At 40.2% G+C, this 24,185-nt stretch overlaps 1 protein-coding gene across 9 annotated transcripts in view; it reads left to right on the forward strand.

Moving 5' to 3' along the window:
* RNASEH2B (ribonuclease H2 subunit B) overlaps positions 1-24,185 on the forward strand; it is a 95,963-nt gene that overhangs the window by 65,562 nt on the left and 6,216 nt on the right. For 3 of the 9 annotated variants that reach the window (XM_029210451.1, XM_029210455.1, XM_029210456.1), the window contains 2 exons: positions 12,253-12,333; positions 14,746-15,166. The exons of 1 other annotated variant lie outside the window; for it this stretch is intronic. In XM_029210451.1, the coding sequence (XP_029066284.1) occupies positions 12,253-12,333; positions 14,746-14,862 (198 nt within the window). In that variant the 3' untranslated portion in view covers positions 14,863-15,166. Of the gene's footprint in view, positions 1-12,252; positions 12,334-14,745; positions 15,174-16,877; positions 16,905-20,150; positions 20,355-24,185 lie in introns of those variants that run through there. 5 more of the 9 variants (XR_003791765.1, XM_029210453.1, XM_029210452.1 and 2 more) reach the window with 4 other exon arrangements.

Genomic DNA, 24,185 nt, shown 5'->3' on the forward strand with positions numbered 1-24,185 from the left:
AAAAGAGGAAATCGACAGTAACACAATAATAGTGGGGAACTTTAACACCAATGGACAGATCATCCAAAATGAAAGTAAATAAGGAAACAGAAGCTTTAAATGACACAACAGACCAGATAGATTTAATTAGTATTTATAGGACATTCCATCCCCAAACAGCAGATTACACTTTCTTCTCAAGTGCACACGGAACATTCTCCAGGATCGATCACGTCTTGGGTCACAAATCAAGCCTCAGTAAATTTAAGAAAATTGAAATCATATCAAGCATCTTTTCTGACCACAAGGCTATGAGATTAGAAATACATTACAGGGAAAAAAACGTAAAAAACACAAACACATGGAGCCTAAACAATACATTACTAAATAACCAAGAGATCACTGAAGAAATCAAAGAGGAGATCAAAAAATACCTAGAGACAAATGACAATGAAAACATGATGATCCAAAACCTATGGGATGCAGCAACAGCAGTTCTAAGAGGGAAGTTTATAGCTATACAAGCCTACCTCAAGAAACAAGAAAAATCTCAAATAAACAATCTAACCTTACAACTAAAGCAACTAGAGAAAGAAGAAAAAACAAAACCCAAAATTAGCAAAAGGAAAGAAATCATAAAGATCAGAGCAGAAATAAATGAGATAGAAACAAAGAAAACAATAGCAAACATTAATAAAACTAAAAGCTGGTTCTTTGAGAAGATAAACAAAATTGATAAACCATTAGCCAGACTCATCAAGAAAAAGAGGGAGAGGACTCAAATCAATAAAATTAGAAATGAAAAAGGAGAAGTTACAACAGACAACGCAGAAATACAAAGCATCCTAAGAGACTACTACAAGCACTCTATGCCAATAAAATGGACAACCTGGAAGGAATGGACAAATTCTTAGAAAGGTATAACCTTCCAAGACTGAACCAGGAAGAAATAGAAAATATGAACAGACCAATCACAGGAATGAAATTGAAACTCTGATTTAAAATCTTCCAACAAACAAAAGTCCAGGACCAGATGGCTTCACAGGTGAATTCTATCAAACATTTAGAGAAGAGCTAACACCCATCCTTCTCAAACTCTTCCAAAACTTGCAGAGGAAGGAACACTCCCAAACTCATTCTATGAGGCTACCATCACCCTGATACCAAAACCAGACAAAGATACTACAAAAAAAGAAAATTACAGACCAATATCACTGATGAATATAGATGCAGAAATCCTCAACAAAATACTAGCAAACAGGGCTTCCCTGGTGGCACAGTGGTTCAGAGTCCACCTGCCAATGCAGGGGACACGGGTTCGTGCCTCGGTCCGGGGGGGTCCCACATGCCGCGGAGCGGCTGGGCCCGTGGGCCATGGCTGCTGAGCCTACGCGTCCGGAGCCTGTGCTCCGCAGCAGGAGAGGCCACAACAGTGAGGGGCCCGTGTACTGAAAAAAAATTAAAAAAATACTAGCAAACAGAATCCAACAACACATTAAAAGGATCATACACCATGATCAAGTGGGATTTATCCCACGGAGGCAAGGATTCTTCAATATACACAAATCAATCAATGTGATACACCATATTAACAAACTGAAGAATAAAAACCATATGATCATCTCAATAGATGCAGAAAAAGCTTTTGACAAAATTCAACACCCACTTATGATAAAAACTCTCCAGAAAGTGGGCATAGAGGGAACCTACCTCAACATAATAAACCCACAGCAAACATCATTCAGGAACAAGACAAGGATGGCCACTCTCACCACTATTATTCAACATAGTTTTGGAAGTCCTAGCCGTGGCAATCAGAGAAGAAAAAGAAATAAAAGGAATACAAATTGGAAAAGAAAAAGTAAAACTGTTACTGTTTGCAGATGACATGATAGTATACATAGAGAATCCTAAAAATGCCACCAGAAAACTACTAGAGCTAATTGATGAAGTTGGTATAGTTGCAGGATACAAAATTAATGCACAAAAATCTCTGGCATTCCTATACACTAATGATAAAAAATCTGAAAGAGAAATTAAGGAAACACTCCCATTTACCACTGCAACAGAAAGAATAAAATACCTAGGAATAAACCTACTTAGGGAGACAAAAGACCTGTATGCAGAAAACTATAAGACACTGATGAAAGAAATTAAAGATGATACCAACAGATGGAGAGATATACCATGTTCTTGGATTGGAAGAATCAACATTGTGCAAATGACTACACTACCCAAAGCAATCTACAGATTCAATGCAATCCCTATCAAATTACCAATGGCATTTTTTTACGGAAGTAGAACAAAAAATCTTAAAATTTGTATGGAGACACAAAAGATCCTGAAGAGCCAAAGCAGTCTTGAGGGAAAAAAACGGAGCTGGAGGAATCAGACTCCCTGACTTCAGACTATACTACAAAGCTACAGTAATCAAGACAATATGGTACTGGCACAAAAACAGACACATAGATCAACGGAACAAGATAGAAAGCCCAGAGATAAACCCACGCACCTATGGTCAACTAATCTATGACAAAGGAGGCAAGGATATACAATGGAGAAAAGACAGTATCTTCAATAAGTGGTGCTGGGAAAACTGGATAGCTACATGTAAAAGAATGAAATTAGAACACTCCCTAACACCATACACAAAATAAACTCAAAATGGATTCGAGACCTAAATGTAAGACCGGACACTATAAAACTCTTTGAGGAGAGCATAGGAAGAACACTCTTTGACATAAATCACAGCAAGATCTTTTTTGATTCACCTCGTAGAGTAATGGAAATAAAACCAAAAATGAACAAATGGGACCTAATGAAACTTAAAAGCTTTGGCACAGCAAAGGAAACCATAAACAAGATGAAAAGACAACCCTCAGAGTAGGAGAGAGTATTTGCAAACGAATCAACGGACAAAGGATTAATCTCCAAAATATATAAACAGCCCATGCAGCTCAATATTAAAGAAACAAACAACCCAATTCAAAAATGGGCAGAAGACCTAATAGACATTTCTACAAAGAAGACATACAGATGGCCAAGAAGCACATGAAAAGCTGCTCAACATCACTAATTATTATACAAATGCAAACCAAAAGTACAATGAGGTATCACCTCACACCAGTTAGAATGGGCATCATCAGAAAATCTACAAACAACAAATGCTGGAGAGGGTGTGGAGAAAAGGGAACCCTCTTGCACTGTTGGTGGGAATGTAAACTGATATAGCCACTATGGAGAACAGTATGGAGGTTCCTTAAAAAAACTAAAAATAGAATTACCATATGATCCAGCAATCCCACTACTGGGCATATACCCAGAGAAAACCATAATTCAAAAAGACACATGCACCCCAATGGTCATTGCAGCACTATTTACAATAGCCAGGTCATGGAAGCAACCTAAATGCTTATCGACAGACGAATGGATAAAGAAGTTGTGGTACATATATTCAATGGAATATAACTCAGCCATAAAAAGTAATGAAATTGAGTCATTTGTTGAGACGTGGATGGATCTAGAGACTGTCATACAGAGTGAAATAAGTCAGAAAGTGAAAAACAAATATCGTATATTAACGCATGTACGTGGAACCTAGAAAAATGGTACAGATGAACCGGTTTGCAGGGCAGAAGTTAAGACACAGATGTAGAGAACAAACGTATGGACACCAAGGGGGGAAAACCGTGGTGGGGGTGGGGATGGTGGTGTGCTGAATTGGGTGATTGGGATTGACATGTATACACTGATGTGTATAAAACTGATGACTAATAAGAACCTGCTGTATAAAAAAATAAAATTAAATTAAAAAATAAATAAATAAAAATAGAGATCAGGCTGAGGAAGAAAGGAAGAAACAGCGTGACTTGAGAAGGGCCCATCGGCAAGCCAAGATTCTGGCAGCCATTATGGCAGGACCTAACCCACCTCCTTGTCACCCCAAAGGTACTTCCAGAAGGCTCCACCAGGTAAAGGAGCCTGTTTTAGCTGTGGGAGCCCCAAAGACTGGAGCAAGGAATGCCCAGGAAATAGGTCCCAGCCTCTACCCAAGACGCCATGCTCACTTTGTAAGAAGATGGGTCACTGGAGCAGGGAAGGGCCCTCAGCTCCAAAGGGAGCAGGGAAATTCCCCCTTGCCAGTCATGTCAGTGGTTGATTGATGAGACCTGGGACCTCCCAAGGCTCCTGAGAAGACAGTCATAATCACAAGGGAGGAACCATGGGTGACCACTGACGTGCCAGGTAAGCTTGTCCAGTTTCCAGTGGACAGAGAAGCCACTTACTCTGTCCTGACTTCTCACGCTGGGCCTCTTGTCCCTGAAACTTGCTGTATCATTGGGGTAGAAGGTAGGTCAAAGCTGAAACTTTTCACCACCCCTCTACTTTGCACCTGGGAAAGACCCTTATAACTTACAAGTTTCTTGTCATGCTTGAATGCCCTAGCCCATTATTGGGAAGATACTTTCTTTCAGCCTTGGGGGCAACTTTTACTCTCCCTGAAAACCAAAACCAAGGCCTATTTTTGGCTGGATTATGCATTATACAAGACATGGACAGTACGGCCCATAATATTTCCCCAGAAATTGAAAAACTTACAGATCCACAGGTCTGGGAATCAGGGAATCCCAGGACGGGCAAAATTTGCCACTCCTTAAAAATCACCTTTTAAAGGAGGCTAATATCTTCCCTTCCAGGGGTCGGTACCCCATAAAACCAGAGGCTCGACAAGGACTCAAACCCCAGATCTCAAAATTCATCAAATGTGGGCCTTTGGTATCATGCCCGTCTCCTTGTAATGCTCCAATCCTACCTATCCTCAAACCAAAATGGGGACTATAGTGTGGTCCAAGATCTTCAAATCATAAATGAAGCTATGATTCCTCTCCATCTGACTGTTTCCAATCCATACGTGATCCTTACTCAGACCCCGAAGGACACAGCATGGTTTATAGTCCTTGATCTTAAAGATGCCTTCTTCTGTATACCTGTTCACTCTGATTCCCAATACCTTTTTACCTTTGAAAGGACTGATCCAGACACCAATATGACCCAACAGTATACCTGGACTGTCCTTCCCGAAGGATTCTGGGACAGACCACACCTGTTTGGCAACGCCCTAGCAAAGGAACTTAAGGAACTTACATTAGAGATGTGGGCATTAATACACTATGTAAATGACCTCCTTATTTTCGGCCCCTCGGAGGAAGCCTCAGACCAAAACACTGTACAGGCCCTCAGTTTCCTGGGCTCGGGGTAAAAGGTACCCCGAGCCCAAATCTCTCACAGAGTCACCTACATGGGACATGTTGTGGTCTAAGCCCGGGAAAGCGCCCCTGTACGACCCGGCGTGAGGAGGCAGTCCGCCACTGACAGCCACCACACACAAAGAGACAGCTCAGAACCTTCTTAGGGATGGCTAGATTTTGAAGGATTTGGATCCCTGGGTTTGGTCTCATGGCAAAGCCATTATATGAGGCCTTGAAGGGACTAGACACAGAACCTGTAGATTGGATGGGCAACTTACAAAGAGCATTTGATCAGATGAAGACCGTCGTGACTAGTGCCCCAGCCCTAGGAATGCCAGATCTAAACAAGCCCTTTACTCTGTCTACCTCAGAAAAACAGGGAATAGCCCTGGGAATTCTCACCCAAAAGGGGGGACCAGTCCCATGGTCGGTGGCATACCTCTCCAAGCAATTGGACCCAGTGGCCTCGGGATGTGTCTGAGAGCTGTAGCGGCCACAGCCCTGCTAACTGAAGAGGCCACAAAACTCACCAGGGGGCTTCCCTGGTGGAGCAGTGGTTGAGAGTCCGCCTGCCGATGCAGGGGACATGGGTTCGTGCCCCGGTCCGGGAAGATCCCACATGCCGTGGAGCAGCTGGGCCCGTGAGCCATGGCCGCTGAGCCTGCGCGTCTGGAGCCTGTGCTCCGCAACGGGAGAGGCCACAACAGTGAGAGGCCCGCGTAGTGCAAAAAAACAAAACAAAACAAAACAAAACTCACCATGGGTCAACCCCCTAGAGGTACTGACGCCACACTCGATACAGGGAATACCAGAAATTAAGGGACACCAATGGCTGACTGGAGGTTCTGTCACAAAATATGATGCCCTCCTTCTTAACTCTCCTGAAGTGACCTTTAAGGTATGTCAGACCCTAAATCCAGCCACCCTTATACCAACAGAAAGCCCAGAGGAATTACCTCATTCTTGCACTGAGACCATCGAACAGGTGTACTCTAGTAGACTTGACCTTAGGGACCAGCCTCTCGATGACCCTGAAGCTGTCTGGTTTACTGATGGAAGTAGCTCTATATAAGACAGCGTCCAGAAGGCAGGGTATGCCACAGTAGATCTACGTAAGATCATAGAAGCTGGTGTCCTGCCACCTCAAATCTCAGCACAAAAAGCCGAGCTTATAGTTCTAGCTCAAGCTCTCAGGCTAGGAAGAGACAAGAGGATCAATATCTATAGCCATTCTGAGTATCTATTTGTTGGTGTTACATGCATATGCTGCCATTTGGAAGCACAGAGGACCCCTAACTGCATGGGATTCCCCAATCCAGCACTGCCAGGAGCTCTCAGAACTCCCAGAGGCACCTCTAAGGAGGTGGCAGTTATCCACTGCAAGGGACATCAGAAAGGAAACTCAGACATAATAAAAGGAAACAACCTGGCACAGAGTGTAGCTCTTGTAAAACCCCTTTTACTCGGGCTGCCTTGCTCCCCCAGGTACCAATCCGCAACCCGCTTTCATCACCTCAGTTCACAGTCAAGGAAATACAGTGGACGCCAAAAAGGCCCTGATGGCCGGTGGATTAAGGAAGAACAATACTACTGCCCAGAGCATTACAGTGGAAATTTTTAAAATCATTCCATGACTCTTCTCATTCGGGAAGGGATGCTTTGATGAACCTGGTAGAGAAAGTCTTCCCTGGAATGGGTGTTTCTAGACTATCCTAGAAGTCATAGGGCCTGTAATATATGACACCATAGTAAGCCCGGGGGAAACTAAGGCCTCTACTTCTCCAGCCCATCCAAAGAAGAGGAATCTATCCAGGTAGGACTGGCAAGCAGTCTTTACCCAGATGCCATCCTCCCAGGGGTATAAAAACCTTCTGGTCTTTATTGACACTTATACTAGATGGGTGGAAGCCTTTCCAACAAGGAAGAACCAAGACAGCTCAGGAAGTACTAAAGGCATTATTAAAGGAAATAATTCCTTGGTTCAGACTTGCATGGTTTTTACAAAGTGATAACAGTCCCTCTTTTATGGCTAGGGTTACCCAACAAATCTCTAGTGCCCTAGGCATCTGCTACCACCTCCATGCTGCCTGGAGCCCTCAGTCATCGAGGAAGGTGTAAAGGGCAAATCACACTTTAAAAAGAACGCTGGCTAAACTTTTGTCAAGAGAAATTGGAACCTTGGACAAAATTTTACCCATAGCCCTCCTGAGAATCAGGGTGGCACCTAAAACGGGGCTAAGGCTCAGGCCCCTTTGAAATGACTGACGGTAGGTAGGCCCTTTTTACCTTCAGATACTTTGGTGGGCACTGACACCAATGAGCTCACTAAGTAACTGATTAATCTGGGACAAGTCCAAAGGGCAATTGCAGAATCTGGAAATCAGATTTTACCAGCCCCAGCCAAGAACCTGACCCCATTCAGGTTCAGCCAGGAGATTTTGCCTCCTAAAACATGGAGAGAAGGGTCCCCTTCTGAACAATTACTACCCAAGTGGAAGGGGCCTTACCAGGTCCTTCTCAGCACTCCTATTGTAGTGAAAGTATGGGGAAACACTAGTTGGGTGCACCTTTCTAGAATCAAACCTCCCCCTCCCCCCGAGTCTTCAGAGGATACAGAGGATCTTGGACGGCCAGAAGAGTCCGAAGGTTGAGTGAACCTCTTCAAGACCTGAAATTGTTATTTACGAAGGACGAAGAAACTCCACAAATTCAAGGCTAAGAACCCATAGTCACTGTTTTCCTTTTGCCTCCTGTTACCCCAGTCCACCCACAAATTAACTAATATGCTCTGGTGGATATGGATGCTTATCACCTTCCTCTCGTTCCTTCTTACTCTCATTATCCTTTGTGAGTGCCGCCTTGGTTCAGCACCTATACCCGAGGGGGCTCTGTTCAGTCCATGCTGGGTTCAAAAAGGATTGTTTACTTTTAGCTCACCTCCGTCATCATGAAGTCATTATTCACCCTAACCTTTCTCTCCTTCTTTTGGGTGTCCACACTAAGGAAATGGGAATTTAATTCAATAGTAAATCTCTCAAGAATTGTAGCCCATGGAGAAAATCTATTCCGGTGCTGGATCTGTCATCCCCACCCTCAGAGTGACACATATGGATTAAAGGTATTACATTTTATGCCTAAGAATGACAACCTCACTCCCACCCTGGTCAACGGTTCTGCTAAACCTATCCCTCTTGAAGTTCATATCGCGTCCCTAACGCAGCTTCCATGCTTGAATCTCACCCCTCACATCAATATTTCTAACCAATACCAAGTACTCATTCTCAAGTGCAATGAGTCTAGCCTGTCTTGCTGCCCCTGCCCCTAGTGACCAGTGGAAGAGGGAGGGAAAACGCCAGTTGTCCGGCATTTACAATATGGCCCTCCTAAGGCCTACAGAAAAGTCCCCACACCTCACGACCCCTCTTGTAACGGTGGCCTCTCTCCTCAAGCCACGTGGGTACACCCTCTTGGGCAAACCACTTACAGGAATGGGTCAGCTCCTCAGAAGTGCGCCAGGCGTGCACTCCCCCAGACGCCTGTCCCTCTGTGGCCTGAACATAAACCAGCTGCCTTCTCAGAATAACCCCAGCTCTCCTTCTGCTCCCCAGGATTGGCTGTGGCCTTGCCTTGGATAGATAAGGCCCTGCTTGCGGGACAGTGCACGCTAGGCCAACTAAGTAATCAGACGAACCTAGGTGTATCCATCCATAATATCCGCCACTCCTGAAATAAGAGGCTGATGGGCCTCATCCTGGCAGCAACTGGAGCAGCTGTTGTTTGGTGGCCCCATGGGCGGCTTTGCCTACCTTGAGGCAATGCTTTGTAACCTGCCAGATATTCTGCCTCCTCTGGCCAGGACCATGGGGGAACCCCCTTTATTTCCTAGCAAGTGTGGTGATGGATAACAGACGGGCCTGGACTACCTGCTAGCTGAACGGGGAGGGGTATGTGCAGTAATCAAGACAATGCGCTGCACCTACATCAACACCACTGGCCAGGTGGAAGAAGATATGCAAAAGATACATGAACAGGCCCAGTGGCTCCACACTTGTGGAAAGGGTGACCCCAGTGCCAGCTCCACATGGACTGCAGTCAGAGGGGTATTACCAAACATGACCTGGTTCCTACCCCTGCTTGGACCTCTGACTGCAATAATATTTTTGCTCATTTGGGGCCCCTGTCTTTTTAGTCTCCTGTTTGTTAAGTTTGTTTCTTCAGGTTACGACAGTGTCACCTACAGGTGATGGTATGCCAGGGATTTCAACCCATCCTGCAAGAAGATGGGGACCATCAACATCCACTGGACAGGGCTGCAGCCTCCTTCTACTCCCCACTCTCCATCTCTGCCGCTGTACATGACCCTGAGACCTCCTATCTCTGACAGAGCAAGGTGATCTGGACCCCACTGGTAGGGACAATGGCCCTGCTCAGCTTGAAGCAGCTACGGAAGACGGACCATCGACCCTTTGACCCTTAAAAGATTTTAAGGGTCCAGACTCCTCGAGGGGGGAGACGTTAGAGCAGGCAGTTAGCCAGACATGAGCAGAGGAGGGAGGCACAGGTCATGTGATAGGAGACCATAATACATCTTGCAATGACAGGGGTTCTAGGGGCAAACACAGAAAAGCGGGAACCTCCGGGCTGACAGGGGACCATATATCTTGTGAAGACAAGGGTCCTAGAGGCAAACAAAGAAAGGCAGGAACCTCCTGGTCGGAATGTAACCTTTTGCTCATTATGCCCTCATTACAGTAGAATTAGCATTGCAACCAGAGCAGTACCCATCATGCACCGGCACCATGACAGATCCGAGCAAAGCCAAATAAGGACAGAAACTCCCCCTCCTCTCGGGAAGGTGGACCTGGGATGAAAACCAGGAAATTCCCCCCCTAATCCCTCCCTTCTTGATGAATATTCTGCCCATTCATTTTCACACCCTGTATAAACCAGCTTGCCGAAAGGACTCACTGTTGCTCACCTGAGTCTGCCTGCGCTCCCTCCTGAGAGTGTACTGTCACTCAATAAATCCTTTGCTTACTTGGCCTCTCAGTCTCAGCTCTGAATTCTTTCTACAAAAATACAAGAACCTACCCTCTGGCCGCACGAAGACAGCCACAGACAATTCATAAGCCAATCAGTATGGCTGTATTCCAGTAAAACTACATTTATAAAAACAGACAGCCAGCTGGACTTGGCCCCTGAGCGGTACTTGGCTAAGCCCAGATTTAGATCTTGGCATCTCATTTCTCCTACATCTCAACTTCACCTCCTGGATTATTTTAGTTGCTTTCTGAGGTTTCCTGCTCTATTGTGTCTTCCTGGGGCTCCGGTTGGTACATTGCAAACTTCACTGGATGATGTACCATAGTTGAAACAAGTGTAGGATAATGTCTGCTGCTACGTTTCCCATCTGTGTCTAGGATTTGATTGATTCTTACAGAAATATAGTTGATTGTTTGCAGGAAATAACGTTCCAGTGACTGTTAGGTATCTTTGCATCTGTGTTGTAATCCGTAGCATGGAGCCTCTCATCCTTAATATGTTTTGCATTATTTTATTACTATTATGTTTGACTATGTTGAGGCCCGGCTTCCAATTCTCACCCCCTTGCCTCTTTTGTATTTATCACTGTCAGCTGGCAGAGCTGAATGCAATCAGTGGATTTGGAGATGTTCCTAAGTGCCTTCATTGCAAGTCATTTGTAAGAATAAGACCAATCTTAGCATTAGTTCCTCTGTACTTTTCTGTCTGCCTTTTTTTCCAGAACTGTACCCATTTAGTCAGACCCTTTGTTACTGTCTTTCTGAGCCACTTTTCTATTTCTTCTGAAACATTCCCCCAAATCTGTAGTGATTCAGTCTTTTAAATAACAGAAATTTAAGTAGATGTTACAGTTAATGTTTTTTTCCCAACGTATTCAACAGTGTGCTGGTGAAGAATTTCAAGACGTGTCATTTTACCCACTTGTATTGTACATGGGCTGTGGCATCTTTTAGTACCGACTGTACAGTTCTTTGTGTCGTGAAAGCTGGGTGTGAAGAGTGAAGCTGGGAACAAATCTGCATTTCCTAGGGTGGGTCCATATTGGGTCTTGTCAACCCAGCGTCTCCACAGAGAGCTTGAAAATCTGTAAAAGTCCAAGTTGTGATCCCTGTGCAGTCAGTTCTCCATGTTAAACATCAAGACTTACCTGCCCTGCTATGTGCCTTTTACATAATAAATGTGTCAGATTCCTACTGTAATATGAACATATGGCCACAGTCTAGCTCTTGACAAGATTCTCACATTCGTTGATTGGTGCAAAATGCTCATGTGAAAGGTGAAATCATGAAGTAAAGGGCGACTTAACTGCATTGGGTCCGATGGAAAGAGCACTTGTACCATAGTTGAGATCTCACCTCAAGTCCTCTGCTAGGTGACCTTAAGCTATTCACTTAACCTCTGTGCTTCCTTCTGCTTGCTTTGCAAGGTTGTTCTTATGTGGATAAAATGAGATAATTGAATTGAAAGGAGGTAAGAACATAAAGCTATACAAAGATGGTGACAGTCAGAATGCTGTTCCTGTATTCCTAAGTGGACATTACAGCAGCCCTGCAGGTGAATGAAGTCGGGGTTCTGGCTGGACCCCTGGCCATCTTAAAGGAAATTCTCTTCTTTGCCTTCTGTGCCTGCATTCACCCCCCTTAGACTGTCCTGGAAGTCAGCAGTCACCTCGATGCCCCCTGTCCCTGGTACATACATTATGTGATCATACCGCTAGACGGCCTAAGGGCTGGGTCATGGGCTTGCCTGCTCACATCTCCCCATCACCACGGCTGCTTCTCGGAAGGGACATCTGGCTTAGTTCCTAGATAATTGGCAAAAAGCGAAGGGACTTGTAAAAAGTAAGCCCTCTGCAGGGTCTGCTGCTCCATTTGACCTCGCTATTGGTCCAAATTGCACATACGTGTTGGGTTTTTTTTTTTTAATGGACTGATATAAGTGTCAGGGTGACATTTGACACTTCACTGCTCTAACATTGCAGAAAGTAAAGTTATCAGATGAGCCCGTAGAAGCAAAAGAAGATTACACTAAGTTTAACACTAAAGATTTGAAGACTGTAAAGGTATGTGTCTGGGTGCAGCAGCAAATACTCTTGAATCCTGTGGCTGTTGCTGCATGGGGACTTCGAGGAACGATTGGATGCTTGATTGTGATTTTATCATTTTAACCATGAAGAATTATTAACTTGCATTTCTTTGACTTAAGAATTAATTCAAAATTATGAATGGTGATGAAAGCGTCAAGCAAAGAAGACTTTTTACAGCTAAAGAAAGGCAGTATACTTATTAGCAAGAGTGTGCCTAAACTTTGCAATATATTCAGAGGGATAGGATGGGGCAGAGGAAGGGGCTCCAAAGGTAATTTTTTGTCGACTCTACTGCCCAGTAGCTTCCCAGAAATTATGACAATGACAACAATTATTAACAACTCCATAATTCAGCAACCACCCCAGCAAGTATTTTCATAACATTTCTTACTGATTTATCCTATACATCATCATATATATATATACACACACACATATAGTTTGGGGTTCTGCCTTTTTCATTTAGCTCTATATTGTGAAAATGTTCATGTCATTAAGCTTTCTTTGAAAAATTATTAATGGTTTCGTGATATTCAGTCATGTGTTATTTTATTTCACCACAGGGAATATAGTCTATTTAATCATTCTCCTATTTTTGGACACATAGGTTACTTCTGCTTTTTTGTTTTTGTTTTAATGAGGTGATAAACATTCTCATTTATAGTCTGCATCTCTGACTATTTCATTAGACACAATTTAAAACTAAGAGTAAAGGCTTAGAACACATGAACTCTTTCCATGATCACTGGTGCACATATATATAGCTAAAATGCTTTCCAAAAGTGTGGCAGAAATTTGTGCTCCCAGCCACTACTGCTGACGAGTGTCCATCTCACATTCTTGACAACAGCACGTATTATTTTTATTCTTGAAAAATTTGCCTAAGTAGGCTAATTTAGGTAGAAAGGTTGTTTTTCCAAATGCTTATTGCCTATCTGCATTTTTGCAAATTGTCAGTTCATGTTTCTTGCCTGTTTTTATATTGGGATAGTAACGTTTTTCTTGTTGATTTGTAAGAGCTCATTCTAAATTCAGGCTATTAACACTTTTCATGACATATAGGGTACAGATAATTTTCCAGTTTGTTTAGGCTTTTCATTTGACTTTTGAACTATTTTAAGTTTATCTGAGGATTAAATATGGAAGTTTTTTATGATTTTCTCATTTTTATGCTTAGAAAGACCTTGCCTGCCCCAAGATAGGTTAACTTCCACCTAGATTTTAAGAACACTTAATCTCCTTAGATTTAATGTTTTCTAAAAATTGTATTCTTTAATCTACATGTAACTTATCAGGGCATGGGCTATCAGGGGATAATCCAACTTGAGATTTGGCTAAAATAGCTGATTATCTCAGTGCTTTCTGTAAGCAGGGATATTTTCGAGTTTCTCTGTGAGGAGTATTTCTGCCCCACCCTTCTAAGTGCTGCTTCCCATTGTATCCACTTGGGCACCGCACCAGTGAGATAAGAGGTTGGACCAGGATGTCAGTTAATTGCAGAGGATGGAGGATAACTTGTCTCAGAGACTGTCACTTTTCCCCATCCAGCCAAAATATAAGCCTACTAAATTATAAGTGACAGAATGTAAAAAGCAAATTTTTAGGGATCATATATTGACTGTGCCCTTAAAAGATACCTTGGCAGTGGCTCTGTCTCACAGTTCCCAGGGAGACAGATGATTTTTTCTGTGCTGATTCCCATCATTTATGCTTTTGCTGAACGCTGAAGTAAAATCAGCTGCTATTTCCCTTCTGCCAGTGCTTGTTATAGGACATGGCAAAACAAAACAAAACAAAAACAGTGACCAGGAAGAGAGAGAATTTTAAAAGGCAGAGTTATTTGGAGTCAGCTTTTTAGAAAGTATTTTTTTGTTGGAGGAAAAATGGGACAGCTATCCTGCTGGTCCTGGATGCTTTGCAATACAGGTTATCTTTTGAATATAATAGCTTTGTCCTTGGTTTCCCATAGAGCCTATGAATAAAATCAGACGGTAGATTGTTGTGAATTATTCATCATTTGGTAATACAAGGCTGTAATTCCTCCCTCTGACAATTGCTGCCTGTGTCAGTTCCATTGTTTGTGTTATTTCACTTAATACACCCTCCAGAATTATTTCCCCTAAAGTAAACCGTTGGTTGTAACATTCCACTCCTTAGAAGGCGGCAGTTTTGTCTCCTGCCTCTTTTAACATATTTTGTCTCTTAGATCTGAATTCTGAATAGAAATCAGAACTTTTAAAAAGAATCACTCCTTTATGAAGCATGTCAGCAGCAAATGCTTACCTCCCTTAACGAACCTTGAGACATGCATGGTCTTGTTTGATTTGCATGTATGATTTATAAATGTATACATTCATAACAATTTTTCTCTCTTATTTTCAATAACAGAAAAATAGCAAAATGACTGCAGCTCAGAAGGCTTTGGCTAAAGTTGACAAGAGTGGAATGAAAAGTATTGATTCCTTTTTTGGTGCAAAACATGTTAAAAAAATTGGCAAGATTTGAAACTTTGAAAATTAAATCAAGCAAAAATATTTGCCTTCTACATGTCCCATTTTCAGCCTTCCTCCATTCCACTGTACTTCCTAACCCTTAATTACCACCTTTTGAAAAAAGTAGGAAGGGGGCAATTTTCAGATTCACTTGAACATTTCTTTGTGTTTGATTTTTGTGTTTCCTGAACAAAATACAGGAAAGTAATTGTGTAACTTCATGGCTTGTGGCCTTTGGAGTTTTGTTTGACATCATGAAAAGTAATCAAGTGAATAGAATTAACCTCTAGCATCACAATTTCCTCAATAAACTGATGTGTGACAATATTTGAGTGTGTGCCTGTTATTTTATGCAATGTTGCACATGGTAGCTATAGCAATATGGTTTTCAATATACTGAGAGAAATATAACAACTATCAGATAAACTACTACTTTTTAAAAGCCTTTAGTTTTGGGTAAATCTTTTGTTTAATGTATTTTCTGTTTTATGAATACATGTTCTTTGAAGAAAACAGAGAAAAGTATAAAACAAAAATTATAATCTCCCGACTTTTCATTACCTGGAGGTAATATGGTGCATTTTCTTCTATAATAATTTTTAAAGGAATTATAATAGTAATTTTATAACCTTTTTTCTTGACATCATTTTGTGAGCATTTTCCCAGGCTACTCTTCTTCATAAATATACTTCTTTAATGACAGTAATTTTTAATTATTTGAGTATTTGATTATTTAATGATCATAGTCCTATTTTGGACATTTGTATTATTTTTAAACATTTGCTATTGGAAGAATCAGATTCTATGTAAATATTTGTCCATATCTTTTATTGTTTTCTTAGAATGGATTTTTAGAAGTGGGCTTACTGATTAATAACTAAGTTTTTCAAATATATACTTTTGGGAATATATTTCACAGAAAGGTTATAGTATCTTGCACTCTAACAAATGATGGTATGAGTCCTTATTAGCTTTGAATAGTGTCTTTGCAAATAAGTGGAAAAAAGGCATGTTGGTGTGGTTTTAATTCACATTTTCCTGATTAATAATGTCAACTGAAAAAAACCCCACACAACCTGAAAGTTGAGAGTTATGTTTTATTCGGGGAACTTACAGAGGACTATAGCCTGGGAGGCAGCCTCTCAGATAGCTCTGAGGAACTGTTAACAAAGAGGTAAGAGAGAAGCCAGGATATGTAGGAATTTTTGTTGAAAAAAAAACATGCAGTCAAACATCAAAAGATTACTGCTAATCATACACACACAGAAAAACCCCCAGACATCTCAAGTTAATGAGTTTAGTGCTTTTCTGGGTATGCAAGAGTCTGGGCTCATTGAAATTACTCCTTTGATATGCATCTGAACTGTCTAGGGCCAGTATTCTGTTTTTCTCCATCCTGAATTCCCCTCAGGGCACACCGAGGTTGGGGGGGGGCAGGTGAGGGGAAGCTCTGCAGAGGCTGATGGCTTGATGGTGGGCAGCATTTGTTGTTTTCTGAAATGGCAGGCAACATTTTTTTGTCCACAGTAATAATATTGTTCATTTTTTCACATTTACCTATCATTTGCCATCTTATAGAGAATTATCTGTTTATGCCCTTTGTTAAATTATTGGAGTATCAGTATTTTTCTTATTGATTCTAAGAAGTATTTTATAACTTAAAGACATTCATTTTTGTCCACTGTGTTCATTGTAATTTTTTTCCCTTGGTTTGTAATTATTTTCTCACCTATTTATTTTTTCCATTAGATTTGTAGGATCATTTTTACAGGTTCTAAGAGTAAATTCTAATGGGTTTTACTGAGATTTTGAAAGACCCATAAATTATTTTGAGAAAAACACATCTTTACAAAAGTCAGTGTCCTTATTCAGGAATATGGTATTTGTCTATATTTACTAAAATCCTAATCATACCTTTCACTAACATTTGGTTCTTCATCTTCATGTAGGTTCTAGATACTTCTTTTTAGGAGTATCTCTAGGTATTCTTGTTGCTATTAATGAAATCTTTTTTTTTTTTTTTTTCAGTTATATCTCCTAACTGGCTATTTTGTGGTAAAGTATTACATTTTTATATATTTATCCTTTAAATAACTAATTTACTAAACTATTAATCTAAATTTTAAAATTTTATTCATATTGGGTTTTCAATGCATAATAAGGTACATAATCTTAACTTCGAAAAATTTGTGTGCAGTTCTTTCTGATAGTTATAGCTCTTTTATATCTTTTATATCATATTACATGGGTAAGACTATCTAGAACAGTATTGAAGAATAATATGTAATAGTAGTTATCTTTGCCTATTTTGTGATTTTATTAATGTGCGTTACCATCAGTTCTGACACTAGCTATTGTTAATGTGATAAAGAATATCTATCTTTGGTATTTCCTTTTATACTTAGTTTCCTTAAAGTTTTAATTAGTTATTGGTATTGGTTGTTATCAAATATCTTTTTGGCATCTCTTGTGCTGGTTGTAGAGTTTTTATCACAATTAAACTGTGCTTGAGTTCCTACACTAAACTCTACCTGGCAGTAGATAAAGGATAGCATCATGGATGCTCCCTATCTGGTTTAACCATTGTCAAATCTAGTTCTCAGTTAGGTTTTCTAGGCTTTTATTTAGAATGTTTGCATCTATATTCGAAAGCAATATTGCTGTTAGGTCTTAGTGTTAGAATTCAGCTGGCTTTCAATCTTTCCCAATATTCTGGAAGGAATAATTTTGCATAAGAACATTCTATTTCTGGAAACTTTTAAAGAACATCCGTGGTAAAACTGGCACTGAGCCTTCTTTTGTCTTCTTTAATCTGGAAAAATTTCTCACCTGTTCCTTGTCTTACTTGACCTTGACATTTTTGAAGAGCACAGGCTGGTTATTTAGTCAAATGTTCCTCACTTTGAGTTTGCCTAATGTATCCTCTTGATTAGATCCAAGTTTTACCTTTTGGGCACCCACAGAAGTAATGCTGTGTCTTTCTTAGTGCACCATGTCAAGAGTCACATGACCCAGTACTGGGGATGTTAACTTTGATTGCTTGATTAAGGTGGTGTCCACCAGGTTTATCCACTGTAGAGTTATTATTTTTCTCTTTGTAATTAATAAGTGATTTGTGGGCAAATACTCTGGCACTTTTAAGTATCCTGTTCCTCATTCAACATTCACTCACAAGTTTTAAAATAAAACTGATGTTTTTTCCAACTCCATCATTTCTTTTATATTTATTTATTTTACATTTATATTTATTTATTTTGGCATTTTTCTAGAAGGAAGGGCTTTCCCTTCTGTACTTATTTATTCATTTATGAGCTTATATCATCATGCACTTGAAGGTTATTTTATCCAGTGATTTAAATTACATTATTCTGTTCCTCATATTGTCCCAGAAGGGCCAGTAGGAGTCCCTTCAAACTGCCTACTGTATCTTTTTGTTATGTTTCATTCATTTTTAAATACTTCATTACTTCTTCTGCAAGAGGGTATCCCAGACTCTTCATGTATTTTCCCTGTCCAAGCCCTGGAATCAGCCTTTTTCCCAAGCAGCCAGGGTTCCTTTTAGAGGAGAATGGTATTTAGAAACCAAGATCCAGGCAAGAGGTGTGCTTGCTGCTACTATCGATCTATGTGTGTGGTTTTTGTGGATTTCCTTTATCAGGCTGAGGAAGTTCTTTTCAGTGAGAGTTTTAATCATGAATGGATATTGAATTTTGTCAAATAAGTTTTCTTCATCTATTGAGATGATCATGCAGTTTTCCTTTAGTAAAGGAATATATTTTAATATGTGAAGTATAATGATCGATTTTTGAATGTTGAACTTTACATTCCTGGGATAAACTCACTTGGTCTTTTCATATATAGTATTGTGTTTTATTTCCTAATATTTTATTAACGATTTTTAAAATCTCTGTTCATGAGGGATATTGGTCTGTAGTTTTCCTTATTTGTAATGATTTTGTCTAGTTTTGGTATCAGAGTAAAGCTGACTTTATTAAATGAGTTGGGAAACAGTCTGTCATCACCCATTTTCTGAAAGCGTTTTTGTGAGATTAGTATTGTTTTTCCTTTTTATGTTGGACAGAATTCACTAGTGAAGCCATTTGAGCCTGGAATTTTTTTTTTTCTGGGAAATGTTTTAGTTACTAGTTCAATTTCTATAATAGATGTAAAGCTATTCTAATTTTCTTCTTTTTCTTGTGCCAGTTTTAGTAATTTATGTCTTTCAAGAAATGTATCTTTCATCTAGTTGTCAAATTTATTGGTATAACTTGTTTCTTATATTTTTATTATCCTTTTTATGTCTGTGAATCTGTAGTGATATTCCTTCTTTCATACCTGATTTGGTTATTTGTGTCTCTTGTTTTCTTGATTATTTTCATCAAATTTGGAAAATTTCTGGCCAGTATTTCTATAAATTTTCTGTTCTTCACCCACCCACCCCCTTTTCTCTTCACCCTCTTGGCTTCTGGGACTCCAGTTACATGTATGCTAGACTACTTGATGTCCCACAGGTCCTTTAACTTCTGTTCTTCTTCTTTATTTTCAATTTTACTTTGTCTTGTAGTGTTTTATTTTCTATAACCTCAGTGAATTTTTATTTCATATATTGGAATTTTCAGCTCTAGATGTTCCATTTGGCTCTTTTTTATATCTTCGCATTTCTCTCCTCATTGTGTTCTCCTTCAAGTAGTTTGTTAACGGTAGCTGCTTAAATGTTCTTGTCTGCTAGTTCCAACATCTCTGACATTTCTGTGCCAATTTCTTTCTTTTCTTTTGTCTTTACTTTTTTACTTTGAAATAACTTTAGACTTATAGAAAAGTTGCAAAAACAGTAGAGAGTATACATATACCCTTCACTCAGCTTCCTCTAACCTTAACACCTTATATAACCAGTACAATTATCAAAACCAGGGACTTTACAATAACACAATATTATTAACTAATCTACCCCCTTGTTTGAGTTTCACCTATTTTTACCACTAATGTTTTTCCATTCCAGGGTCCAGTCCATCCTTCCACATTGCATTTAGTTAAGCATATCTCCTCTTTTTTGTAATGTGTCTCTCAGTCTTTCTTTATCTTTCCGTGACCTTGACACCTTGAGAGTACTGGTCAGTTATTTTGTGAAATGCCCCTCCATTTTTGAGATACCTTGAAACTGTGCTAATATCCTGTTTCTCATGTGATCATTTCATAATACTAATAACTAATGATACTAATAACAACAAATACTGTCTAGCATTTATGTGCTTGGCACTGTTATGAGCACTTTACATATAATAATTCATTTAATCCCCACAGCAGCTGTAGTTGTAAGGCAGGGTGCCATAGGAGCCAGGAGTGACACCCAACCCAAAGGGCAAAAGGATGAGAGAAAGGCTACTTAAACTCTTGAATTATCACCCCTGTTGAAGGTAAGCTACTTAAGAGCAGGAACTCTGTGCTATTCACCTTGTGTCTCGCACAGAGTATGCAGTTGGTAGATGTTGGTACACACTGGATAGGTTGGGCACAAATGTTGGATAGGTTGAGTATTCTAACCAGTGTCCTCACTAATTGAGACTTGACCTTTTTATCCCAAGGGTCAAAGTCATGATCTTGATCAATCTTGGTCTTTCAAATTGTCTAAGCTATTACATGACCTTCTTGTTGGTCCTTGAATATGCCGCAGTTCCCATATCAGTGCCTTTGTGTGACTTGTTTATCTTTTATATCCTTCCTCCAGATCTTCACATGATTTGTTCCATCATGTCATTTCAAGCATCTCAAGCATCATTTTCTCAGAGATGCAATTCCTGATTCCTCACTTGCCTCCAATCCTCTCCCATCTTCCTGCCTCACCCTCTTCACAGAACCTTGCCTGACTAGGTCACAGTTATGTCCACAGCACCTAACATGGGGCAGTGCGGAGCAGGCCTTCTATAAAGGTATGAGGTAATCAATCGATCAATCAGTTAGTCTGTACTGGACACCTCAGAAAAGTGTTCTGCAGTACAAAATGGGGCTCCTTGGCATTTTATGGCTGAACCTTGGAATTCAAGTTTCATTCTGAGTGGTTTTCTGTGGTGCTCTTAGAGTTGAAGTTTAAGAACATATTCATAAACTCCTTGTAGAGGCTTAATAGAAATAGATATAATCTTTAACCTCTGGATAAAGGGCTGTGAATTTTCTTCTATCAGTTGATTAAACTTCACTTACTGTAGTCATTTTATCTGCATCAGAACGTCTCAAGTTAGAATACATTGTTTACATCTGTGCTGTTAATAAATTTGCTTTTACATGGCATTTAAAGATTATTCATATAAAGCCCATAACCTAAATTATTGAAGTTTGAGAGTATATGTGGTCTATATACTCCTTGTCTTCACAGAAGCTTTTATTTTTTTCCAGCTTTACAGAGGTATAATTGACAAATTAAGTGTACATGTGATATTTTGATACACAAAGATTGTGAAATGATTACCATAACCAAGCTCATTAACATATATGTCACCTCACTTGTTTACCGTGTGTGTGTGTGTGTGTGTGTGTGTTGAGAACACTGAAGATCTATTCTCTCAGCACATTTCAAGTATACAATACAGTATTATTAACTATAGTCACTACACTGTACATTAGATTTCAGGAGCTTTAAATAGGAGCTCACATCATGACTTAGCTATAGATTAAATGGGAATCTGTGAAATCATCAATTTTGTTTTCTTCCATATTTGAGTTTACTTTTGATTTCAAGATGAAGATACTAATCCTACTTGCAATGTGCAGTGTTAACTAGGAGTTGAATAGTAGTTGAAGAGTGAAAAACTAAAGGTGTTACACCTACCTGCCAAGTGCTATTTTGGGGAATAATATTAGGAACAAATCAATGTGGACTTTACATACATACATGCACAATATACACAAATAGACACACATGTATATACACACACACTTAAATACAAATACATGCACATATACACATATGCACCCACAAACATACATACGTATATACACACATACACGTATATATCCTACCCTTCCTTCAAATTTAAAGAATTTCAAACTAGAGACTTTTTAGACTTTATTACCAAAGGTACAGTACCAAACATTGGGGTACTGTACCTTACTCAGATCCTTTGGCACTTTGCTTCTCTTACTTACATCATTTATCTTTTTGATTAATGTGCTGAGTTTGGGGAAAGTTTCAAAAGATTTCTGCAAACTCTAAAACCGCTTGTGTACACACACAAGAGCCTCCATCATTTTCATCAAACCATTCATATTTCTGAAACTGATCTCAGATTACCAACATCCTTTCCTTTTTTGCGCCTGGTTTATCTTCGATTTAAATCTTCCTTGTACTCTGGCTCTCAGGCTCTTTCATCTTCCAGGTTTGTGCTTCTCGGGTTCTGACTCCCAAAGAGATTCCCCTCCATCAGGTTTAATGTGGATGTCAAGTGGGACTGGGTTTCATCCATTCAGGTCTATGTTTAGTGCGCCGCCCTCCACTCCCACGCTCCCGTTTCTCTTACTCGGGGCTTTAGCCAGACACAAAGGCAATTTGGAAGTGAGAAGCTGAAATGTACCCATTTGCGTTTACTAAATGTACAGTGTTTATACTGCATGCAGACTTATGACAGTAACAGTAAACATGAAAATGAAGTGAAAATGAGCAGCCATGTTTCAAACTGAACTAAAAAGTTTACTTTTAGAAAGTAAAATAGTTGGTCTAAAAAGGCCAATTAATTTAAAGGAGCTGGATTTATACTTGGTTGTAGTCCTAATCCTGCCTTAACTCTGACCCATGGACAAACCACTAGCATGGCTGACCCACAGTGTTGTCTTCCATGTGAGATGAGACTAGATCACTGGGTTGTTTGATGTCCTGCCCTGCGGTCACTGCTGCTTGGGGCGCCTCATCTCCTCCACCCCTGTGAGGCTGTGCCCTCGATTAGCATCTGTCCTGTGCTCACCCCACATCAGGCCCTCGTCTGAGCTCCTCGGGTGGATTATCTCATCTGTTTGACTGGAAGCAAATACACCAACATGTTCACTCTGGCTATTGTGTTCATGTTATATATTTGTCTCTTTTCTTCATTTTCCATAGATTACATTACTTTGCAGTGGAAAGAACTGCAAAGAGCATAATTCTTAGAAAGTAATAACAAAGACTGGCAAAGTGCCTTGCAATTTTTAAGCACTTTTCCCATGAATTTATGTGTTTAAAATCCTTCCGGAAACCATGTGGCACAATTGGTATTATTTCCTCCATTTTACAGTTGAGAAGGGTAAGGTCATTTCATTTGCCCAAGGTCACACAGCTAGTAAATAACTGAGCCAGAACCTCAACTCAGGACTTCCCACTGCCGGGCTCTCCACACCAAATTAACTTCCTTCCCCAGAGGCCCTAACTTCGACTTGCGTTGCACCCTGGGAAGTCACCCCTTCACCAGATTTGAAAGGCAGCCTCTTCACATAGGTTAAGATTGACTTTCTCTGCTCTTAAAGTTGATCTGACTTAACTAGCTGCCTTGTATCACGTATGTTTTTTTTCCCAAACAGCCCTTTCTCCAGGACTAATCCAAGATTTGGAGATCTCCAGAGTTAGCTGCATTGTACAGTTGAACCTCTTGGTGGAAGGCAAGGAGCTCTGAGTCTAGGAAGGCAAGTGAAAGGCTATTTGTTAGTGTCCTTGGAAGATGTCCACAGGCTTTGACCTCATCTGAATAAGGAAGAAATGATTAGATTCGTACACCTTTTGATACACAGATTTATACACTCCTCCAGTTTACATACTTCTCAGGGTCATCAGACTGATGAAAAGTACCTTATGTTTAATAGTACTTTACAGTTTTTACAGCAATCCTGTATCAGTAGTTAAATTAATCTTTACAACAACCTTCTAAGGTAGACTGGAAGGGGGGTGTATCCCTGCTTCATAGATGGTCCAAGTGAGGTCACCCAGACTGTGAATGGCCAAGCCCAAGGCTGCCCTTCCACCCTCAAGCCCAGCCCTCTCTCTTTTTTGCCTCCCCAAGGTTCTTATCGTTATGTATGTAGCTTTATGGCTATTTCTCCTTCAGTAGTCTGTTTTAATTGTGAATTTTATCCTAAGAAAGGAAAAATCAGATTTATTGTTTCATCTTTTTGCTCTATTCATAATGAATTCTGCAGGTCAATTTATCCTCAGCAGTGCTGAGCCAGAATTCAAGCAAAGCTTCTACTTAGCTATTGCATTTGCATGCCAAGTCTTTAATTCAGCTGTCGGCTTTTTAGCAGTTACTGTACTTTTGTTAATAAATGTTATCTTGATGGTCTCACACTAATCAAGCCTGTTTGAGACAGGGAGGGGCGGAG

This window comes from Monodon monoceros, unplaced genomic scaffold, assembly GCF_005190385.1.
Source record: "Monodon monoceros isolate NGI ecotype Baffin Bay Population unplaced genomic scaffold, NGI_Narwhal_1 Super_Scaffold_8, whole genome shotgun sequence".
Lineage (NCBI taxonomy): Eukaryota > Metazoa > Chordata > Mammalia > Artiodactyla > Monodontidae > Monodon > Monodon monoceros.